This window comes from Caenorhabditis elegans, chromosome X (genome assembly GCF_000002985.6).
Source record: "Caenorhabditis elegans chromosome X".
NCBI lineage: Eukaryota > Metazoa > Nematoda > Chromadorea > Rhabditida > Rhabditidae > Caenorhabditis > Caenorhabditis elegans.
The window spans coordinates 15,341,135-15,364,137 of NC_003284.9; the positions used below are offsets into that span (position 1 = coordinate 15,341,135).

General features: G+C 35.4%; 2 protein-coding genes and 4 non-coding genes across 6 annotated transcripts; 3 read left to right on the forward strand and 3 right to left on the reverse strand.

The window, feature by feature from the left end:
* Positions 1-1,091: 1,091 nt before the first annotated feature.
* Positions 1,092-1,233, reverse strand: Y15E3A.7. The gene has a single exon (NR_072729.1). It is a non-coding gene; the product is annotated as an Unclassified non-coding RNA Y15E3A.7 (non-coding RNA).
* A 786-nt stretch (positions 1,234-2,019) lies between these two features.
* Y15E3A.5 (uncharacterized protein) lies at positions 2,020-3,012 on the forward strand. Its single transcript, NM_171806.7, has 2 exons — positions 2,020-2,175; positions 2,278-3,012. The coding sequence occupies exons 1-2, from the start codon at positions 2,061-2,063 to the stop codon at positions 2,412-2,414; spliced, it is 252 nt and encodes an 83-aa protein (NP_741937.1). The 5' UTR covers positions 2,020-2,060; the 3' UTR covers positions 2,415-3,012.
* Positions 3,013-12,904: 9,892 nt separating this feature from the next.
* Positions 12,905-13,015, reverse strand: Y15E3A.8. Its single transcript, NR_072730.1, has one exon. It is a non-coding gene; the product is annotated as an Unclassified non-coding RNA Y15E3A.8 (non-coding RNA).
* On the forward strand, positions 12,948-13,066 carry Y15E3A.13. The gene has a single exon (NR_072731.1). It is a non-coding gene; the product is annotated as an Unclassified non-coding RNA Y15E3A.13 (non-coding RNA).
* Positions 13,067-14,103: 1,037 nt separating this feature from the next.
* On the forward strand, positions 14,104-22,727 carry nfki-1 (ANK repeat-containing protein nipk-1). The gene is made up of 12 exons (NM_078139.5): positions 14,104-14,240; positions 14,293-14,445; positions 14,683-14,902; positions 16,205-16,325; positions 16,477-16,601; positions 18,050-18,248; positions 19,886-20,024; positions 20,095-20,298; positions 20,345-20,458; positions 21,567-21,740; positions 21,789-21,854; positions 21,910-22,727. The coding sequence occupies exons 1-12, from the start codon at positions 14,106-14,108 to the stop codon at positions 22,093-22,095; spliced, it is 1,836 nt and encodes a 611-aa protein (NP_510540.1). The 5' UTR covers positions 14,104-14,105; the 3' UTR covers positions 22,096-22,727.
* C33A11.5 lies at positions 19,327-19,417 on the reverse strand. Its single transcript, NR_072732.1, has one exon. It is a non-coding gene; the product is annotated as an Unclassified non-coding RNA C33A11.5 (non-coding RNA).
* Positions 22,728-23,003: the final 276 nt, after the last annotated feature.

A 23,003-nucleotide genomic window follows, 5' to 3' on the forward strand; every position in this document is an offset into this window, starting at 1 on the left:
TGAGCTCGGATTTATATTTAAGTCTCCCGTGTTGGCAGCTTAGGAACTTAGTTTCATGCTTCGTAGTTTGTTTCCTCCCCCAAACAATTTTTAACAATAATCCAGCAACAGTAATTTTAGTTAATTTTAGAAATATCTTTATTAAAATTTATTTCGCAAAATTGTTAATTGGAAAGCCAATCTATAAGTATTATAACTCACATGTTTTACCTTAAACTATTTTGAGTGGTCAAGTTGTGCTGAAATCATCCCTAATCATATTTTATTGTGTTAAAGTACACGTTTTCACTTTTCCAATTTGTATTGAATTATTTTTATAAAATTTTATAAACAAATCACTCATCTAATTTAAAATATATAACCAAGGTTTATGTCTGATTTTGTAGTCCTAAACATTTTCTATTACATTAAAGGTTGTGTAGTCAAATTTTTTTTACTGTTTATTAGACTCAAAATTATCTGAAAACACCGAATTTCATGATAAAACTTCTTGAAAACTTCTCAAAAAAAGTTATGACGGCTCAAAAAATGGCCTAAAATTAACTACCAAATTGCCCAAATTTTGACGCTGATTTCAAAAAAAATTGTTTCCAGCCGCTGCGACATTGATAAGTCGGTAAAATTTCAAATTTTAACTAATCTTAGACCATTTTTTGAGCCGTCGTGACTTTTTTCAAGAAGTTATCAAGAAGTTTCATTATGGAATTTGGTGTTTTCAGACAATTCTGAGTCTAATAAGGCAATAAAAAAATTTGACTACACCATCTGTAAGCGAACGTGACCTTTACTGAAATTCCGAAAAGAGCACACTTTCTGAAACTTCCGTCAAAAATCTAGTGATCCTATAACACTTTGCGCTCCCAAATGACCCTTTTTCGTGATTATCTGAGATTTGATTCCTGGTTTTCTTGCCTTTCTCTCACGCGAGCCTTTCCACATTTTTTCGGCTGCTCGCCACTTCTTCCGCTCTCACCAGCAGCGGCTAAATGAGATTCTATTCAGAAGCTGCTTGTTATTCTCAAAATTTCTCAGAATTCTCCTCCTCGCTTGCTCAATTCCTATCTCCACTTTTTCCCGGTCCACAAGATCTTTGAAACTGACTGAATGCGAGTTCGTTGAGAGCCAACCGCGCGCAGAAAAAAGGAAACGGAGCACGAACAAAAAACGGAGAGGGAGAAAAAGAGCTGATGAGGGACCTTATTTGTGCGTGGAGCGCGCGTGGTTGACGAAGCTGTCGGCCTGGACAGCGGGCGCCGAGTAGAGCATAAAACCAGCTGAAGACGGCAAAAACAGCGAGAGACGAAGAAAAAAGAACTGAGCGAGTTGAGGAGAGGGCGAGCAACGGGCCCTAAGCATATTGTGGTTGTGCTCTCTTCTGTTTTCTTCTTTTTTTTTCGCTTCTTCTCCTATTCCTTCTTGTCTGTTCGTTTTTCTTTATTTTCGGACGTCGCCTTTTTTCCATTGGTTTTTTTTTCCTTTTTGTCTTTTTTTTTCCGCCTGCCCATGTAAACAAATTTTGTTGGCCAGGAAAAACTCAAAAACTCAAGAAAATATTCTGGAAAACAGTGAGAAAAAAAATAAATAAAAACACACAAAGATTGTCAAGAGAAGCTCAAACATTGAGTCTTTTTTTTTTCATTTTTTTGTTTTACTTTCAAGCCAATGAGGAAAATAACAAAAATATTTTGAAAGAAAGCGGAAGAAATTGGAACATGAAAAAAACAGCTGATTGATTCTCTCATGTTATTCTCTCAAAGTTGCTCGTTAGGTTCAAAGTTCTGAATTGTATCTCTCTCCCTCTTCCTCCCACTTGTTTTCCGTCCCATTTTCTAAATGTCAAATAATTTAAAACAATTTCATTACCCGCGGTATCTAATCAATTAAAGTAACTGGCGATATACCAACATTACTAATCGCTCTCCACCCCACTCCTTATCACGACTTCTAATTTTTTTTTGTTTCTCGACGTTTCCGTTCGAAACCTCCCATTAACTTTTGTCAATTTGATCGTTTCTGCAGGCAATCAGAACACCGCATCAGCAGCCACTGATAACCACACCATGTTGACCGATTACTACCGTAACAATATGCAGCAAATGGATCAGAATTCGTCTTTAAACCGACACTCTGATAATGGCTATGGCCATGGATCATATGGAAGCTTTTCCAATGATAGTGAGTTTGATTTTTTTTTGATTCAATTTTTTTCTACGCTTTAGCTTCGAGTTTAAAAAGTGAAATCCCCAAAAAAGTATATTAAATTGGTTAAACTTTCAGACCGAGTACCTCTTGACCGTCCACTGTTCATCAACACCTCAATGTCAGCCCAACAGAGAGTGGATATCTACCGCCAACTATCCGACCCACCAAAGGATAGTGAACCAGCCCTGGCTTTCAACTTTCGTAGCTACTAAGCAGCTACCAAGCCCACCAACCACCACCCACCTGTCGTATTTTTATTTCCTATTGATCTGAAGAGCTCTAGCTAGCCTAAAATTCGAAGTTACTCATTGTTGCCCAGTTGTCGTACTCCTCCTATATCCATTTTTGAAAGTTTTGAACTTTTCGTTTTTTTTTTATTGCTTGTTTACTTTTGTTTCGTCTCCCAACAATTCACCAGTTTTACCGAGTTACAGTCCTTCCTAATTACTTGTAAATAGAAGTTGAATCGACTTCGAAATCTCAAACAAACACGTAGTGTACAAAACTTCAGGTCACTATGATTAAGGTTTCTCTTTGCATACATACATCATACTCCACCCTTACTTGGTACTTGCAACCAGATAGCTGTAAATAGCTGCACTTCATTATTCCCGGTTAGAAATTGAATTCATTCAAATAAAGCACACACTCACACTCCATTTCTTAGACTCGAATTGTATTTGTTTTCGTTTTTTTTTGATAGTAGGAAATGTATTTTTCACCTGTCTCCTAGATCATCTGGATTTGCGTGATGCTGTGCGGTACCTTGTTTTGATTTTGTTAATAATTAATAAAACGGATTATTGCTCACTGGAAGTGTTTGCAAACATGACTTTTCTCAGAATTCGGGAAGAAAATAGATTTTCTCACTGCATGTGAATTTGTGTAATTTGATTCATGCAATCTAGGGAAGGAATTACGTCACGTGAAAGTTTGGATGACTATAAACTGATTTTCACAAACAAATAATTTAATTTAAATTTGTTAAACTGAGTATTTAAAAAAGCCAATTTTTTAAATCTGTGCCAAAAAAATCCAAAAGTACCTAAAACATTAAGGAATCTGCATGAAACATGTATCAGTTTTCAAAATGTCTGAATAGTTAATGCAGAGTAATTATGGAAAAATAATTGTTCTAAATATCAAGATTTTAGCAGGAAAAAAATTTGTAGACCACCTTTCTAAATTCACAAATTATTTTAGTCTTTTGCAGACGAAAATTTTTATTCGTTCTTGTTAAAATCAGTGGTAATTTATTTGTTTTTTGCAATTTTATTTACTTAGAAATCAGCCTGAAATTATCTGAAAAAAGTAAGCATTTGGTTGAGACAGTGATTAAATTTTAATCTATAGGTTCACGACGCAACTGTAATTTTTGATACACATTTAAAATGGAAATTGTCAAAAAAAAAGCCAAAGTGACCACAGTAGAAATGTTTGAACACACACAAAAAAGTTTTATTAACCGCGTAAAGCCATTTGCGCAGCAATTCAAATTCAATTAATTTCAATTGTTTCATGTGTAAAGTGCTCGCTTTGATCGGAATTATTTCGCTCTAATTTTATGATTATTGAATGTTGGAGCCCCGTTGAGCTCATCTACTGAAAAATTGAGCATTTTCCCCCATTTACCATATTCATTCTTTTACAGGTAACAGTTTCGAAACAGTTTTTCTCAGAATAATATATAATTCAACTGATTTGATTTTGGCGAAATTGCTCAACCATTTACCCACAATATAAAATCTTGGTGAGACGGTTATCTAAACTTTGCACCCAAGAACATTTTTGTATGTACCAGATTGAACCCAGCTGTACAAGAAAAAACCGACAAATGACAAATTCGTCAGCAATGTATGACATCATTGCAGATTTTGTTCAAATTGTGGAAAGAAAATGTTTTAGTTGGTTGGCTAGGGAGCAAATGGATTACCCTAAAAATTAATTCAGATAAAGAAATGATGTAGCAAAATTATCTTTTACTCCTTAAATTCAATTTACATGAACCCAAAAAACATTCAATTTTTTTTAAACTGAAATTCAAAATGTTTAAGAAAAGTGCTAAATTTCTTTAATTATCCTAATTTGTAAGTGGCTGAACACTAATTGTAACTTATGTATCCCATCTTATTGTTTGATTTCAGGCGCCAAAATGCTCGCCGCGCCAGCCGTGCGACCTCTGCTTGCCTATAGTGCAGCGCGGAACCCGAAAGGTGTCGGCTGCGGCGAAAAACCATTTTCCGCACTACGCGGTTCATCTGCTGCAATACTTGGAAGCGATTTTTAATCTAATAATAAATAATAATTGAAAAAAAACTAAAATCCGTAACTCTTTCTTTGAATAAAACATTTATGCATATGCATACCATATTCAAAATTAACATTTGTGGGCTTTGGATCTGATCAACAACAACTCTGATCACATCTTATTTTCCTCTTTCTCCCACACGTTTTTCCTGTCACAAACAATTGCCGGCTGATTCAAAAGAGCTGGCACTTTACATTGTAACACGAATGACATCATTTGGAACACCAAGGGTCACTCGGGGCATCTGCTTCGCTTCTCTTCTTTTTCCATTTTTTTTTTGAAATTGGTTGTTGTTGATCGAGATGCGATGGTTTCGGGAAATACTGATAGCAGTTTGCAAAGAAAAAAAATTATTTGATGACACGTTATCATATCAAATTGGGAATTGGCAAATAGCCAACCAATTTGGTTTCCAAATTAATTACTTGATAAGATTGGTTCCAATGTGAAGGTTAGGTTTTTGATAATTGGTGACGTTGGTGTTTTCGGCTGAATACTCAGAAAGGGATTTTTCAAGGAACAAAAATGAGCCTCAGAGTTATTTAAAATTTCACATCATGTTCTTTTGTCGCATAGTAGAAAAAAAATGTCAAAACAAAAGTTCAATGTCTGAAACATCTTTGTTGTTTTCAGTTTTTAGTTTAAAGTCCACTGCATTGACGTTTTGTTTTTACATAAATTTCTAAAAACAATTTTGATGTCAAATTACAATATTAAAGTTTGAAATTGGGGAAATTTGAATGTGCATGTGATAAATTAAATTTGAAGGAAATTGTTTTTGAGGACCTAGGAATGATAAACGAACTGATGATAGTATTCTGGGATTGCAAAATTTCAAAGGAAAACTTGAAAAAGCTGTAAAGAAAATATGATTTTTTGTAGCTTTAGCCTTTGATTTTTTTTAAAGCATTAAAGCAAAGGTTTCAGTTCGATTAGAAAAAGTTTCATATTCCATGTAAATCCGTCAAAAAAAAGTTCATTTCCAGCGAATACTAATAGTCAAATTTTCAATTCATAACCATTCACCACGATCGTAATTTAGTTCACGATTCAGTTTTTAAATGAATTATTTCAAAAAGTTACTTTAAACTAGACTCGTACAAAAAAATGAACAAAAAAATGAGTTAGAAAAAGTCGAGCTTACACCTTTTCAGTGCAAATTCGAGGCCTGTAACACTGTTCAAAAATTGTAAATTTGCAAATTTTTGATAATTTCAAGGATGCGAATACGCGCTAAAAACTGAAAATACTAAAAAAAAATTTGGGAATTTTAATTTTGAAAAAACAAAAATCGTTTTTTCACCAATCGAAAATTAGTCAAGACTGTCAAGACTAACTTTCGATTGGTGAAAAAACGATTTTTGTTTTTTCAAAATTAAAATTCCCAAATTTTTTTTTAGTATTTTCAGTTTTTAGCGCGTATTCGCATCCTTGAAATTATCAAAAATTTGCAAATTTACAATTTTTGAACAGTGTTACCCTTTTTTTCCAGGCCTGCAATATTTGTTTAGTAAATTTGCCATTTTTTGGGTAAATTAAATACCTATATAAATTGAAAATATAAATTTACAAAATTTGAATTTTTCAATATTTCAATACTTGTTAAGTTTTCTGCAAAAAAAGTCTCTTTCCCAAATTTATATGGCCTTTGAAAAATAGTAGTGCAGTCTCTAATAGTCTTGCACCCTAACGGACCAATTGAAAATTAGTCTTGCATGCAAGACTGATAGAGAAAATACGGTATATGGAATATTTTCTGACACTTTTTTAATGAAAGGCTATCGTAAATGGGAAACGTTTTCAGACATGTAGTACGTGAGATAAGGTGGCTGAAAGTGGTATAATTTTTATAACCGTGCAAAAAACTTTCTAAAATTGTTTTTTTTTGTTTATAAACACGTTCTTTTTTATTCAGTTTCAGACAATGCTTTCTGTATTTTTTAACTCAAAGAAAACTACATAAATTTTTGAATTCAATGGTAAAGTCGGGAACTGTAATCTGAATCTTAAAATCCCAAGCAATTGCATCATATCCATATTTTTCGAGTAGTAGTTATGACCTGAACTAGCAGTATTCAATTGAAACTTTATTTCATCTCCACTTCCTCAATGACGTCATCTGCAAAAAAGACCACCGTGCTTCTTTTTTCGACAACACCCCATCAATACCTCATTATAATTCATTGTAATAAACATGACGTCATGTTAAACCGAGGCGCTCTCTCGGCGTTCCATTATCCCTCAGTGGTCAGATTGTTTGCTGTGAATGGACGGCACTCATTAATGCAAATGAACGACGACGGGATAGGCCAAAGGGCGACGGAAACAATGACGTCAAGTCCAGCTGTGCATAGTCTTTGTGTCACCACGAGAAACGCAAGCATCTATCATTATGTATCCAAAAATCTGATGACATCGTGATCCATAAAAAAAAACAACTAAACAACGGAAAATTTGAAAATTAAAAAAGGGGTCCATTTTTTTTCAGGAATTTTTTTCAAATACCTAACCCTGGCGGAAATCTGCAATAAAAATTAGAATTTTAGTAAATCCTTTTTATGAATATAGCACCCAGGGATTATAGTAACCGGAATGGTAGTTTTTTAGTTTTGAGCTTGAATGGTTTTTTCGTTCTTTTCAGATATGAAGGCCAGTACAGAAATTACATTTTTACAAAAAAATTAGAAAAAATAACTGTCAATTTGATTAGTTAGACTCAAAAGGTGTCAGTTATTTAGCTCTTCCACTTACATTTTGAAAGTTGGTCAAAATATTTTTAGTACTTACTTCAAGGGTTTTGTTGCTAAATCTGTGTTGTATTATTGAAAATTGTTCGTTTTAAACACTTTCAGCAGTTTTCCCTATTGCTTAAAAATAGTAAATTCAATTCAAAATGACAAAATGACAAGCATTCGCTTCGGAGTTCTCATCAGCGGCGAAATTATTCCAAATGAAATCCCGCCCAATTGTGCAATATTTCGACTTTCCCGCAAAAGCCACAATGATGAAAGCATCATCCGCAAAAGTAACTGTTCAAATAGTTTTTAGATACCGTATATTCTCTATTAGAGCGGCATGCCGCACTAATTTCCGGGCCCTTCGCGATGTGCGCTCTATTAGAGACTGCCGTTCTACTGGAGACTGCCGCACTAATTTTCGATAACTAATTTTCATTTTGAGGTTACTACTTTTGAGAGTAGTAACCTTAAAATTCCTTAATAAAACCTTATATTTTATGGTAAAATTCATGAAAATTGTGTAATTTTGCCTCATAAAGACACTAAAATTCAATATTTTAATGGAAATTTATGAATTCATTCAAAAATGAACAAAAATACCATCGAAGAAATCGAATAATTGAGGTGGCTCTCGCAACCAAGATAGGGGGTGCCGCACTAATAGAGACTGCCGCTCTAATTTTCGAAAGGCAAGTTAGGGTGCCGCTCTAATAGAGAATATACGGTATGTTCTTTTTTTCTAGTTATAATACATATAACAAAAAACATCGAAAATGTGTTAAAACAAAGATCAGAAGATGTCTGTTGTTTTTGTTTTCCAGCAGAATTTGGGCAAGAAGTACGATTTCAAAATTTTTGAGATTTTAATTTTTTATCAGAAAATATAAAAACTTTTATTTCTATTTTATATAATATTATTCAACAGTAAAATAGCGATACTTGTTATGGGTTTAAATGATTGGAAAAAAAACCAAAAAATTTAGTTTTTTTTTCAATATCAATCTAGTTTGCATACTTTTCTTCTACATTTTGAGTTTTAACACTGGGTTGAACTCAATTTTAATGTTTTCCACTTAATCCATTTTGTCTAATTTTTTTCGAAGATTAATAAGCACTTCAGACATACATATCAAACTGCGTGATTAGCCAGTTACTGGGTAAGAAATAATATCGGTGTCTAGAACACTTGGAATGAGCAAATGTAGTTCTTTGATGGTTACGAAGTGAGCAACTTACAGCTCAAACATCATCAGGTTAGAGAGTATTGCAAAAGAGAATATATGGACTTTGGCGTCGCGCCATTCCAGAAAATCTCCTGCCTCAACTATTGCCAATTTTCCAACATCATCGTGCATAAATACTAGAGAAGTCTTCAGTAGAATTAATAATTTTTCGAAGCAAGTTTTTAGTTTTTCTCGATCTCCAATTTCCTGGTATGCCAAATGTTGTTTAATTCTTTAAACATTGCGTCTAATTTGAATTCAGTTCCGCGTTGGCGTTTTTGGTTCTCTACATGAATCGAATCATCAAAAACAACTATTCCACTGACACTCTAATTCGAATTCCACCGGTTTCTGAAAAAAAGAGTGTTCCTCTATTTCCCCTCTTTCGTGAATCAGTTGTAAAAATCTAGTCAGTTATCACATTACCAAAGTTTTCGAAAATACGAATCATATTCAAATTATGACTTTAGGAATGAGCCGAATGACTTGTTTGATGACTTTAAAAAATATGGTATTAAAAGAATGGGATTTAAATTGCCTTAAATCCCATTCTGCCAACTTGCCTATGTCCATGTTTAAAAAAAAACCAGCTTAGTTATAAATTTCAAGCCACCATTGAAAACTTTTTTGACTACTTCGAAATGTTTTTTTTTAGGGTTTCCTATTAAGACTTATTCTCATTGTTCAAAAAGTTGTTTTTATTTGACGCAAACCTTCAAAGTTTAAAACATGCAAAATATAATACAACACAAAAATAGGTACTTGTAACTTGAAATAATATTTCAATATTCCTTACAGCAAATTCTAGTTTCTAGCATAAAACACCTGTTGCCGGAAAAAAATCAGCACGAGTTTTTGATAGAGCACATTTTTTTCAGAATTAGTTTTTCAGAACATTCCTGATGTTTGAAGTTAGTTGCCATTTTTCAAAATTTATTCTGTTTTCTATGACAAAATAGTAATCGAGATTTTTTTCCGAATAAAAAAAGTGTCTCATGCATGAAACATATTCCCCATATATTTTTATTCTTTTCCCTGCGATAAACTTTTATCCGTAATGTGCATTTTGGTTGTCTCCCCTATGCGAACTTTATAATCTGATATTCAAAAAGTTTGTTATTACCGGGTTCCAGTTTTTAATATATTTTTTTATTTTTATTTATTTTTTTTTTAATATTTTTTTTTTTTAATATAACTATATGTTTTCATTTAGCTTTTAATAACAAAAAAAATTCAATAAGTGTACGAAAATTTAAACCAGGCCGCAAATAATTAGTTCCCTGGAAAAATAACTTTTTGGATTACATAGTAAATCAGAAGCTGATCGAGAACGAAAATGACTTCCAGGCGGCTGATCTTGAAAAGGAATTGTTCATCTGGAAGATGGACAAAAAGAACTTTAACATTTCTAGTTGTTTGTGCTCTATGTAGTTGTTTTCAGAAAAGGTCAAGGGCACTGAGGCGGGAGTTCTCAAAATTTTCAATCGTCCTTAGGACTTGCTTTTGAAAAGTCATCAAAAGTTCGAAAGATTGAATAATTTAGTAGAAAATCTTAGAGTATAGTAAATTATCGCATTTTTCGTAAGCAGTAGATCATTGTTATTATCACGGCTTGAAATACTCCTTTCTAATTGTTGTGCCTAAATTTTGAAAAAAGTTTGCAAATATGTAGCAAAAACATCTACCGAATTGATCTATTCTGGGAACTTATTTTGGCGGCATTGTTTTATGTCAAAACCTTGTCTTTTTTTAAATACCGTCAGATTTTGAAGAATTTCTCTTGCTCACATTTTTAGGCTAAATTAGGATTTAAAAACAGTTTCTGTTCGATGTTTGAAATAAACAATCCCAAACGACATGGTTTCAAAAAAAAAACATGAATCATTTTGTGATAATCCAACTTTGTAGTTTCAAGTCGAGATTCGTGCTTATCCGAGTCTCAAACTGAGTGGAGCCGCAGTGTATTCAGTGTGATCTCTGGATTGACGGCATGATTTTGTTAGTTTTGTTTCTTGCTTTTATAAAACTTTCTATTTTTTGAACAAATTGCAGGTTTCATGGTTTTGTAATATTTTCTTTAAAAAATATTACATACGAATAGAAACAAAATAATGTTTTCTGAAAAAAAAATTTTATCTTCATTTTCCAACTTTTTATTTATACTGTAGAAGAAACTACGTAAAAATCGAAAACAAGTACGTCACTGTACATACTGTGTTGTTGAACTGAAATTTTCATGTCTGTGGGAAAAAAAAACTGTCCCAAACATTTTTTCTGGTGTATGCAAGACTTCCCTGTAAAACATATACACGTTTTCCTCCGTGCCTACCCCATGCCTACCTACCTATTTCTAGACTGTTTGCCAGATTGCATAAATACATATCTACCTTCATTTTCCGTTCAATCTTTACATGCCTGTAAAATCATGATAACTTCATTATTCGCTCACATTTCATTTAACAATCCTATTTATTGAGTTTTTTTTTTGATAAAAATCTAAAACTAACCTGAAAAAAAAAAACAGTCATCAAAACTCAAAAGTTTGTTTCTCAATTTTTCCTATTTCCAACAACAAAACTGTTTGGCAATCTTTATTCTTTAATGTTGTGGTTTGTCAAGAACACAAAAGGCTTGTGATTTCTTTGAAACCTTGACATCATCACTAACAATAAACAACCAACTGGATTAGTTCCTTTACTTTCAATATATGATCTTCTCAGAAACTGATCTTGTTCTATGTATTATTTTTTGATTTTCATTCTCCATTTTCCCATTTCTTTTTGCTTCCCGGTTGTCTCATCATCATTTTTTTTAACTACCATATATGTTTTCACATAAAACTGAAAAAGTTATCATTCTCTGTCACACAATTCTGACACGATGATTTTTCATCAGCAGACAGTACTGAAATTTCTGCACAATATGTCCACTTGTTATTCGCTTTTTTTTTGCTGTGTTACACGCGTTGTTCGATTTCATTGTGTTTTTCAGCGCGTGATGTGTTCTTCGGTCTTAAATATATTTTATTCGTTTTTTTTAGTCCAGTCGCCATTGTATTGCGCGGTTTCTGAACAATACCCCAAAAATGAACTCTTCTATTTTTACTTGTTTGTAAAAGCATTGAACTTTAAGGCACTAGTTCCTTGTTGTGTCAAATTCACTTTGGGGTTAGTCTTTCTTCTTATTGTTTTTATAGTAAATTCCAGTACTTCGTCAGATTATGTGTTTCTGTTCAGTTTCTTCCAAACTTTTCTTATCACAAATTTTCCAACTATGTCTATGGCATTCACTGGGTTTATTATCTATCTGAAAAAAATCAAACTACGTTTAATATAGGTAAATGTTAAGTGCTTGTATGTATACAACGAGTTAACAATTTTAAATATTCAACACGACCTTTAATTTAAGTTATGTTCTTCTACTTCTTCACGTTTGGCAGCTCGTGTTGTTGTTCTCTTGTTTTTTGTCAAAAAAAATTTCGCGGGGCAGATAGCTCAGTCGGTAATGGTGGCCGCTAGCAATCTGGAGGTCACGAGTTCAAGTCCGACCTCACCCCCTAGGTTCACCCAGCCTTTGTTGGGAAGTGTAGCAATACAAGGCTGGCCCCCGGCTAGGACGGTGCTTAAATTATAGCCCAGTGGGAGCACCACCAGGCAGTTTACCTGACAGATCCGCAGTGCATAGCACTCGAAGAACGGATCGTCTTTTAATTTATTAAAATTTAATTTTGCTAAACACCTATTGTATTTTTAAATATATCCTTCGCTCTTCCAGTCTAGCTGTTAAGTAGCGAAACAGTCGAAAAGGTGCTTATTAAATATGGTGTAACTAAAAACATCGGAGAGACATGTTTAGGTAAATTATTTTATGTAAATTTATGCATTTAAGATTGTACATGAATAAGTTGACAAAAACTTTTTGAAAACTTTTTCCTTTAAATACCAAGTCTGGTGCAGACCATATACTGCGTTGCGAATTATGTATGTACTCTGATAATTATGTAGTTCATTTGCTCGAGTTCATGAGAACTTTGGAGATATTTTCATAAATATTTTTTGAATCGTCGTCATCTTTCTCCCCACCGATCTTCGATTTCAACATTGTGATGCCAAGTCACGCCTATTTTTTGTCATTAGAGTGAACCTTCTTGTTTTTCTAGGGCTAAGTCGCTCGAGGGAGGAACTTCTTCTTCTTCTTCTTCATTTTTCGCTGTCAACAATATGAAGGTGGATGGAGAGGCGAGAAAAGAAATTGACTCGAAACCACATTACGTGTGTGATGCGCGTCTCCTTTTTTCAGAGTTCTTTCTCAGTCGCCCGCCAAACCAGGAACAAAAATTTTCGGTCGCGACTGGCGGCCAACGCGCCCGCTTCGCCCCGCCGCTCACAATCGCAACACGGCAAACGCCGAGGTGGGCAGAGAAAAGAAAAGACGCCATTTCGAAAAAGGGGGCGCTCCCTTTGGATCCCCCACATCCACACAGACAAAATAGTCTCAAGTGAGAGAGAGTGAGAGAGAAAGAAAGCGAGTAAGGGATGAAAGAGAATTGGCGTCCCATGTTTTCTCTGACTCTCTCTATCATCATCTCTCGCTCTATTTTTTTGTTCATATTTTTTTCTCTTTTTCCCCACGTTTACCACGAGGAGCGGGCATTCATTGCGGCGCGGTTGCGTCGCGTCCACTCCTCTTTAAGAAAAAAAGGAGACAAGAAAAAGCTCAACAAAATGGGAGATGAAAAAGAAGCGCGCACACACGTATAAACATACACACTAATGATAGACAGTAGAAGTAAGAGTAAGGATCTCTGTATGTGTGAGTGTGTGTGTCGCGCTCTCGGCCCTTTCGGCCCTGTTGTGCTCAAATATTTGCTCCCGTTCCTCGCGTTTTCTTTACTTTCTTAAACTTGCAATACCCAATGCTCCGAATTTTACCAATATTTTTTTTTCGAGAACAATTGAATGGTCCATTCTCTTTGTTGTAGATCAAACAGTAGTAGCCATTCCTTCCTTTTTTATTTATTTTTTTTCTGTCCGTCAGAACTCATTTTCTTTTTCTCAATTTTTTCTCCATTTCAATCAAATTATTATAATGTCTGGTCATCATTACCTTCACTTCACATTTCTTCTCCAACATTACAGTTCCTGGTTGTCCTTTGCTGTTCTAATTCTGTCAAGTGATGTACTTAGACAATGTTCTTCAAACCTCATTTCTCAAAAATACATGGGTTTGTCCCTTTTTTCATTTTTATTTGAATCATCAACTTTTAAATTATTCTGACTTCATTCTCTAATTTTCAATTTCTAAAGCAGATGCTGAGATCAAACTTCAATTAAAAGATTTTTATTTCGCTACATATGTGCTCTCAAAGATTACTCTTTTTACAGCTTCAATATTACTTTATGTATCGTTTCAAATTGATAAAAATGCATTTTTCTTTAAATCTGTGCAATTTGTTGGCAACAAAATCTTGAAAAATCGATTTTTTGACTTGACCCCATTTTATAGTTCAACCGGCAGAGATATCAAATCTCAATCGATTTTCTTTTTTTTCCCTAGACTTTTCCAGCATTTGTTTTTACACTCTTCCTTGTCTATTCTACATGTTTTCCAAAATTACGTCGTTTGTTTTCAGCCATGGCAACCGTTGCCCCCAAGGGAAACTGCCTTGTCGCTCGGGCGATACCGTCCGATAGCCACGCCGACCAGCTCACCGATCTGTTGTGCAAACTGTCCGTCAATGGTGACGCGAACCAAAAAAGTGTCAATAAGGTAGGCGATCATACGTCCACTACTACAGTAATCCGTTTGTTTTGCTTTTCAGTTCGAATCGCAGCACGGCGTAACCCCATCGGATTTCCGTGACATTCAAAACATCAGATCATCTGCTTTGGCGAAGAAGACAAAAACTTCCAAATTCCAGCTTGACGGGGTGACTCTGTTCGCTGATCTCACTCCAAACAGCAAGTCTAAAAAGGTATATGGCCGAGCAATATGAGTGACAAAAATGATGTAGTTGATGTAGTACTGACTCATTTATTTTTTCTTCGAACTCTGTAGCTCTCACTTTTCACGTAGACAAGTGCACACGACATTTGCATCACATCAAATGCAGATGTTTCATTTTCATTTCTCAGCACGACATTCACGTGATGAATTTTTCAATGCCACATAGAAATGAGCAATTATTATTAATGAAGCTTTTCCGTTTCAGAAGACTGAAAACCAGGAAACCAAAGAAAAAGATGAAGAAGCCGAGGAAAAGAAAGATGGACCGCCAAAAGATGACAAAGAGCTCAAGATGAAAAAAGAAAAAGAGCAGGAAGATGAAAACGCGGAACTCGACGAACAGAAAAAAGATGGCGATCTTTTAGGCAGAGGCCCAGTGCACAATGTTCGTGTTGCCACAGGAGGAAGTCATCCATATCACAGAGGTTAGAGATGTGGGGAAAAAATAATTGGAAAATCATAGGAACGCATAAAAATAATTTCATTTTCGTGATATGAAAATTATGGGGGGGGGGGGCACATTTTTTTCCAGCACAGCGTAACAGAGCGTTTCGTGCTTAGATCGCCGAGTTTTTTAGAAATCTGTGCTCTGATAGCAAACTAGAACTATTCATCCCTCAATTCATTTCTCACTCTTATGACATCTTCAGGTTATTTGATTTATTTTTTGAAAGTGATTTGTTCCAAGTTTAAAACTCCATCTAAATTCATTTGCAAACTATTTTCGAGTTAATGTAAAAAATAATGCAAAAATGATGTACTGAAAAGTTTTGGTCAGAAATTTTTAGCACATTTATCTGGCATTTATTCATCTACAACTAAAAGTGGAGTAGCGACATTGGAGATTTTATCTAAAACTATTTATAATAACACAAGTAAATATCAAAATATTGGAAACCATTCAAATTTCAAAAACTTTGTAAATGACGGAACTTACTAAATCGAAGGTTGTTTTTTTAAATAAAAAAACATAATATAATTTTGCACGTTTGAACCCTTCCAATATTAAAAAATAATTCGTATTATCAAAATATATAAACTGACATATGAAACGTGGCTTATTTTTTTATTTTGTTTTTTATTTAAGCTCCTTCCATTCCTGACCTTTCGTTGAAATTTTAATTTATTAGTTCATTAAAAAAAAGGGGAGGAGCTTAAATAAAAAACAAAATAAAAAATAAGCCACGTTTCACATGTCAGTTTATATGTACATTTTGATAATAGGATTCCTTTTTTAAGAATTGCCACTTTTGACTGTAAGTTTATTTTTTGAAAGTTTTGAAAAGGTTACCTTGTCAAGCTTAGAAGTGAATTCGGAAAGTTTTCACTGGCGCTACTCCACTTTTAATGATATTTTACCATTTGCACGTGGTGTCAGAATGTCTCATTTCGGCTTGATCTACTTAGATCTACAAAAAATGCGCGAGCAGAGATGCAGAGTTCTCAACTGATTTAGCATGGTTAAGAACGTGCAGATGTCACATTTTTTTGGACAAAAAATTCCCGCATTTTTTGTAGATCAAACCGTAATGGGACAGCCTGGCACTACGTGCATTTGGAGTAGATCAATTTAATTGTTATGTTTAGTTTTTAGCGTTCAGCCTTTAGTTTAACAACATTCATACTAACATTACTCGAATGATTAGGGTATCTATAATCACTTTGCATTTAAAAATATGAAATAAAAACTATGATGTTAACGGCCTCTCTAACAAATTGATTTTCAGCCCAAATACCTTATGGATGCGCCGCACAAACACCTATCACCGACATTTCAGCATACACTGGCTACGGTAGCGGCTATGAATGCGGAAGCACTTGGTCGCTAAGCCCAGACACCACGATTGGGTACGAATTAATTACCTTTTCCTTTCGTTTATTTTTCATGTTAAAAGGGGTAAAAAAGGGCGATGATGACATGAATCGTCAGCTATTCACCCTTGCTAGTTGAACAGATATTTGACACGTTTTGTTTGATAAGGAACCTCACATCTTTCAGGTCGATATCCGCGTCGACAACTCCTGACACTGTGTTGTCATCTGATGGATACGGATCAGCATCTCCGCCTCAACACAGTCCAAAAGAATCGTTGCAGAGTCCGTTTTCCGACATCTCGTCTGCTGGTAGGTTTTCTGAATAGGCACACATTTTGTGGTGATCACACTAAATACAAATGGGCGAGAGGTCAAACACCTTAACGGGGGGTAGTAAATGGTGTTCACCCACGCGGCCGTAGTTGGTGAAAACGTGTAGGCACTGTGTTTCGATGGTCACGTACGGAACACTGATACGACGGCGGCTTGCGATGTTTGTACGTTTCTGATAGATGATAAAAGTGAACGCTTCATATCATTTGTAGTTTTTGTGCAAGTTTTGACACCTAAATCTTTTAAATTTTGAATTTTTTTTAGTTGCCTTGTTACAGTTTGATCCAAAAAATTTTAAGTTTATCCAATTTTTAGTGTGATAAAAACTTGGAGCCAGGCGAACTTAAATCCAACACCCCATGCCTCTGATGTCTAATCTTGACATCAAATTAGAACATAAGACTTAGGTACTCTAATTTTTAGCTTTAACACTATTAGCAACCAATTTCCAGCTCAGCTACTCTCTTTGAGTCAAGCTTGATTTTCCATCTAAATCAGCTTATATTAGGGCGGCAAATAAGTTTTGACGTATTTCGTCAATTTACGGTTTTCCTTAAATTTTATATGGGTGACTTATAGTAGGCAGTGGGTATATACAAGCTTATTAGTTTCAGCTATTTCAGCCTGCATCTTGGTACTTTGATCTGAAAAAATTCAAAATTTTTTCGAAATTTTTTTTTGCGATTTTTTGGGTTAGGCGTTGAGTTTCGATGTTAATATCTAAATCAATTAAGTTTTGTTTGTAGATTACAAAAAGTGAATCCCGACTCAATTGGTCCACACCCAAAACTTTTATAGCGAATCAAAGTCAAAAAGTAAAGTGCACTAAAAATTTGTATTTTTTCAGATTCAATCTTTTCTTGAAATTTCAAACTAAAAAGTGGATACGTTTATCCAAACAATTCATTTCATTACAATTCTGGTCAGATCCAGACTCCTTTGGGGATTTATGAGTTTCAACTTTTGAGTGATCTGCGATGTTCAGAAGACCTTTAGGCTATTTTCCAAATTATATTTTTACAAAAAAGCAACTCTGCCTACTATAAGTCACCCATATAAAATTTAAGGAAAACCGTAATTTGACGAAATACGTCAAAACTTATTTGCCGCCCTAATACATATGTAGAAAAACTCCTTATATATTCTGAGTAACAGTCCCAAAATTTTAGTACCAGACGAACTCCCAGGCATCATAGCTAAAGAGAAAACATCAAGGGTGTTCATATTTTAAATGCGACCTTTTGATTTTCCGATTGTTTGATTATTGTTTTGATTACAATTATTAGTTTTAGCGAAACGTATCTCTCAAAAATATTCATATTCTCCGCCACTTTTCCCCTGTTCCGAAGTGTTCCGTTGGTCGAACACACAACGTTTTCCCGGAATATGTGTAGTCCGATATTATAAAAATTACAATCTTCTAGATACTTCGCGCGTCCTGACCCCGGAGAATAACGAGTTGCCGGAGAGTCTGCAGGATTTCATCCTGCAATACTCGAACCAGTACACCAAAGAGGAGAGCATCCGAGGACGTCCACCATCTGCAGATTCTGGGGTGTCGTCTCCGATGTCGGCTCGTTCAGCTCCATATGCATCACCACACGTGCCACAAGGAACCTGCAGGTAACCAATTTCTAGACGAGTCATTGTGCATAGTGAAACTAGTAATTAAATACTTACGTTGGTAGGCTACTATTTGGGAGATAAGAGAAGTGACTTGGGTGGCCAGTGGCCACCATGACAACAAGCTTCACTGTGATTATATATGTATTAGTTGAAATTTGATGTTTTGAGTGGCAAAACTAGCATCTTTTTTTTAATTTATCAACATCATGGTTTTGTTTTTTCAGAAGTTTTTATACAATAGGCTATATTATTCTCGAACTGCAAATATTTGAGTATGAGTTACAGAATAAAACATGTTTAGATATAGAAATCGCTAGTAAGTTTAGGTAAATGGATGTTAAAGTCAGTTCAATGAGCGTTCCTTCTGCTTTTTGCTCGCTTAGTTTTATCAGATATTATTGCAATATCGCAGAATTGAAGTTTTTCAATCAAAGGTTTCAAAGGCCTTGGCATGGATTGAACTCAACTTAACGTATTCTACTAAGTACTCATATATCAGTATAGCTTCCAAGTTGGCTGAAATATGCCTACCTGAGTGCCTATAGAGTAGGCCAGTAGGCATATTTGTAAAGGTTTTCGTTCATTAAATTTAGTTATTGGAATAAAAATTCTAATATAGGCGGTTCGGCGAAAAACCGGGGGTATTTTTTTCTTGTTACCAAAAGCTTTCCAAACAATAGTCAGACTATTTTTTGTTGCGTTTGATAAATTGATCATCCATAAAGTTCAATAACCATAAACCAGGAGCATGTAGCTTTAGACTCCAATAAATAAATGTTTTCCTTACTTTGAATTTTTCATTCGACAGTCTCCGCAGATAACATTTTCAATTTTCTTAATGTGTAAAAGATCAAAATTGATCGATCAACGTCCGAGAAAAAATTTGCGTTTTTGTTGCAAAAGCTGATTACGGTAGACGTGGGGGGCCCTATCACGACAATGATCGCCATCCGCGGAAGTGCGCCGATCCCCCCCAAGTCTTCTCCCCTCCGGGTAAGACGACGGATAAGATGGAAATTAGCGGCTTCGCTTCTCGGGCTGTCCCCATAGTCACTTTTGCCCATCGAAAATAGTGTTTCTCGAGGTCGAATCGAACCGTGTTATTTCTGCACTACAGGGCCGTCGCCGGCGTTTTTTACTTCCTGGTTGTATTCTTATTCAGTTCTATCCACCTTGGCCACTTGCACCCCACGCCATTTCGTCGCCACCTTTTTTATTAATCTCAATATTCCTTGCAAAATCCGAATAATTTAGGGAGAAACAAAATCTAGCAGGTAGACGTTCTACTCTTGCTCTATGCTAAATGAGTGGTACCCAAGAAGGTTCGTTTCATTGTTGATAGATAACAGTTCACACATTTTGCTGAACATGTCATCCGATATTACAACTTTTTGCTAGATATGAAACGAAAAACGAAAGAAAAACGAAAACCGGTACCTGTTAAGTTCCGCGTCTAGTTCAGAAGATTTTGATATTTGCGTTGAGAAATAGACAGCTTTGAAATCACGGAACACCTTTTCCTTACTCGATGTCTTATCATCACCACTTCTAGTCAAATCAATGAACTTCGTAGAGAGGTGTCGATCTAGCAGCTTGGGTAGAAGACACAACGATCAACAATTGCATTATTTCAGTGGCCCAACTACGCCGTCGTTCAACCAGACCCGCCTCAGTCCTCGCACTAGCGAAAATGGAATCACAGCTAAACAGCGTCTCAACGCTATTATTCCTGAATCCGATCTTGCAACTGGATTTCACTGGGCCTGCACTACAGTAATATTTTATTTTTCGTTTGATCATTTTCTCACAAAAATTAATTTTTTTAAAAATTTTTTTCTTTCAGTGGAAGAACGTGCTTACTAACCGCGATGCAGATGGCGACACTCCACTCCATATTGTTGCAGCTCACAATGACCTCGGTAAAATTTACGCGTTGTGTGAGACTCTTCGTAAGACGATGAACGAAAACGACGACAATGTGTTCAATGTGAGCAATAACTTTGGAGAGACACCACTTTATGTCGCGGTTTTGCAAAGAAGCATTGAGGTAAGCGTTTTCAATATTTAAAAAAATCAGTAATCTCGTTTCTCAGGTTGTTGAGTACTTGCTTGAGCTTGGAGCTTCTCCAAACAGTCGTAGCTCTCGCGCAGTTGGAGATTCACCACTTCATTTCGCCACAGCTCGTGGAATGAACAATATGGTTGAGGTAATCGTTTACAAAATTTTCCTATCATCACATTACGTAAGTATGACTAAGAAAACAGCCTGCAAAGTGAACCCGGAAACTAACAAGGAAACTAGTTTTGTACACTTCAGAAATCAGTTCAATCATGAATTAATCTAGGAGTCAAAAATCAGTTTTTTGAAAATCTAGGGCGTGCATTTGTAGTGACCGGGAGTCATTTTCAGAATAACTTGAAATTCGAAACAAAAATTCACACGTGAAAGCTATTTATTGAATTTTTGTAACGATTATATAAACGTTTATGTGCCTTGTAACATCCTCGGAAACATCAATTTTTAGTCTTGATGTCACTTAATGAACATGACTTATGTTATCAATTTTAGTGGAGTTTTATTGTTAGGAGTTATATTTTTCCACATAATTTTTTTTATCAAACTTTATCCTTCAAAGCTGAAAACAATTAATTGTATGCTAAAACTTAAATATGTGCTACGTTTTTATATTATAGAAAACGATCTCACATTGCGTCGTAATTATGTTTAACGATTGAAAACTTTTTTGAATATTTCTGTAGATCACACATGTCAATTTGTTTTCAAATTTTCTCTTGGCGTTTTCTAGTTTTTTCACAACATTCAGCGTTTACTTTAGAGCTCCGAGCTGAGTGTGGCGCGAAATGCGGGCCTCACGCCGCCTTCACGCCGCCTTCACGCCGGTCTCACACCAATGCCGCGCGGCGCGGCGTGTATGCGATGACGTGCGAAAAGTAGTTATTTGGAGCGGCCGACACGTTCCGGGTTCCGCAGTTTGGCGTGAAATCAGTAGCATGTTGTGTGGAAGCGACCGACACGTTCGGGGTTTCGCGCCGCACTATACATTCGGATACATGAGGCTTGAGTGACGCCGTGAGTCCGGCAACCTCATGGGATCACTAGTTTACTTTGTGAAAAACCACTTGAATGTAAAAAAAACAACTTGTGATGTACCCAAATTTTTAACATACACTTTAAAATAAGTGTGCTTTAATACACTTCCCCGTAACTGCACAGAGGCAGAAGAAAGTACAGTTATTTTTTTTCAACTTCATTCACTTAAATTTTACTTAAACCAGTACCCCTCAATTTTTCAGGCCCTGCTCAGCAAGCGAGAGATTCGTGTGAATGAAACCAATGATGATGGTCAAACTTCACTGTTGTGTGCGGTTAAAATGCATGGAATGATGGATGAGCAGACACAGCACAAAATTGACAACAAGTCCATCATCGAAATGCTCATCAAGGCTGGAGCAGATCCAACGATTGCTGTAAGTGGATTATGTGCTTTTGATGATTACCAATACAGCTCTTTTCAGGAAACTTCAACTGGAAAGACAATTGTACATCATGCTGTCGACAAGATGGACGTGGAACTTTTAGATGTAAGTTCCGAATTTCCTCGAGTTTCCTTAATAAATAAATATTTAAAATTTTCAGTTCTTAAAAACCGTTGTCAACGAAGACACGTTCACCGAGTTGGCAAATCTCTCCGACTTCCATGGAGACACCGCAGTCGACCTTTTGTGTAGTTCCACCCAGAACGAGGACACGAATAATGTCCGCGAAAATCTATACATCCGACTCCTGACCTCCGGTGCAGTCCCGAACAAGTCGAGAGCTTGAGCTCTATTCAGCTTCATTCACATTTTTTTTGACGTTGTTGCATAATGCCATCAAAACCACCTATATTTGACTCTTCGTTATAGTTTATTTTTTATTTTGTTGATCTCAAAACCACCCCTCTAATCTAAAAAATTAAACTTTGAAAATAATCAAAAAATTATTTTTTAAAAGTACTTCATTAAAATTAATGTGTTCATTTTTCCTTACAACGACCGTTAAGCTATTCCACTCAACGATTGTTAAGTCTACAGTTCAACCTCTCAATTGAATATTGAAAATAATTATTTAAAACGTTTACACCTCCAACTTCAACGTAGTTTCTCGTTCACATTCTGAAGTATATGCTAGTTGCTGGTACATAAAGTCCATCTCATTCCTTTTTTTCTTTTCTTATTTCACGTTTTTACCTTCTCCACTCCCCTTCCTCTCTCTCTCTCGAAATTTTGTGCTATATTCCCCGTACTAGGTGGTACAACGTCACAGTTTCTCTGTTCACCCATCCCCTTCAATATTCCTTCATTTTTCACAAAAACAAGCAGCTTCTGTCATTTTTCGCATTTTTATTCTTTGTTGCTAACCTGTCCTATGTAGATAAAACAGGAAGAATGAAGTTCAGGAATAAAATATTAACCAAAGAACCTGTTTTGTAGTTGGGAATATTTAGAGCAGAACTTGTGCTCAACGTTTGCTGAAAAATTTAAAAGTGATTTAGAAGTTGGCAAAGCCTGTCTAAAGTAGACCATGTTCAAGTTTTGCACGACCAGTTTTAAGCACGGTATAAACAGTGCCAGGCTCTGGGTACAGCATATTTTTAAGCGCAAGTAAATTGAACGATTTTTCAGTTACATACGTACGCCTGCCTACTGCCTATTTTCTCCATTTTGGATGTAAAATTAGGTGTTTTGAGA

Coding starts and splice junctions, on each gene's coding strand:
- Y15E3A.5 (NM_171806.7), top strand. CDS start 2,061: ATGTTGACCGATTACTACCGTAACAATATGCAGCAAATGGATCAGAAT. Junction 2,176..2,277: donor TGGAAGCTTTTCCAATGATA/GTGAGTTTGATT, acceptor TTAAACTTTCAG/ACCGAGTACCTCTTGACCGT.
- nfki-1 (NM_078139.5), top strand. CDS start 14,106: ATGGCAACCGTTGCCCCCAAGGGAAACTGCCTTGTCGCTCGGGCGATA. Junction 14,903..16,204: donor AAGTCATCCATATCACAGAG/GTTAGAGATGTG, acceptor ATTGATTTTCAG/CCCAAATACCTTATGGATGC. Junction 18,249..19,885: donor GTGCCACAAGGAACCTGCAG/GTAACCAATTTC, acceptor GCATTATTTCAG/TGGCCCAACTACGCCGTCGT.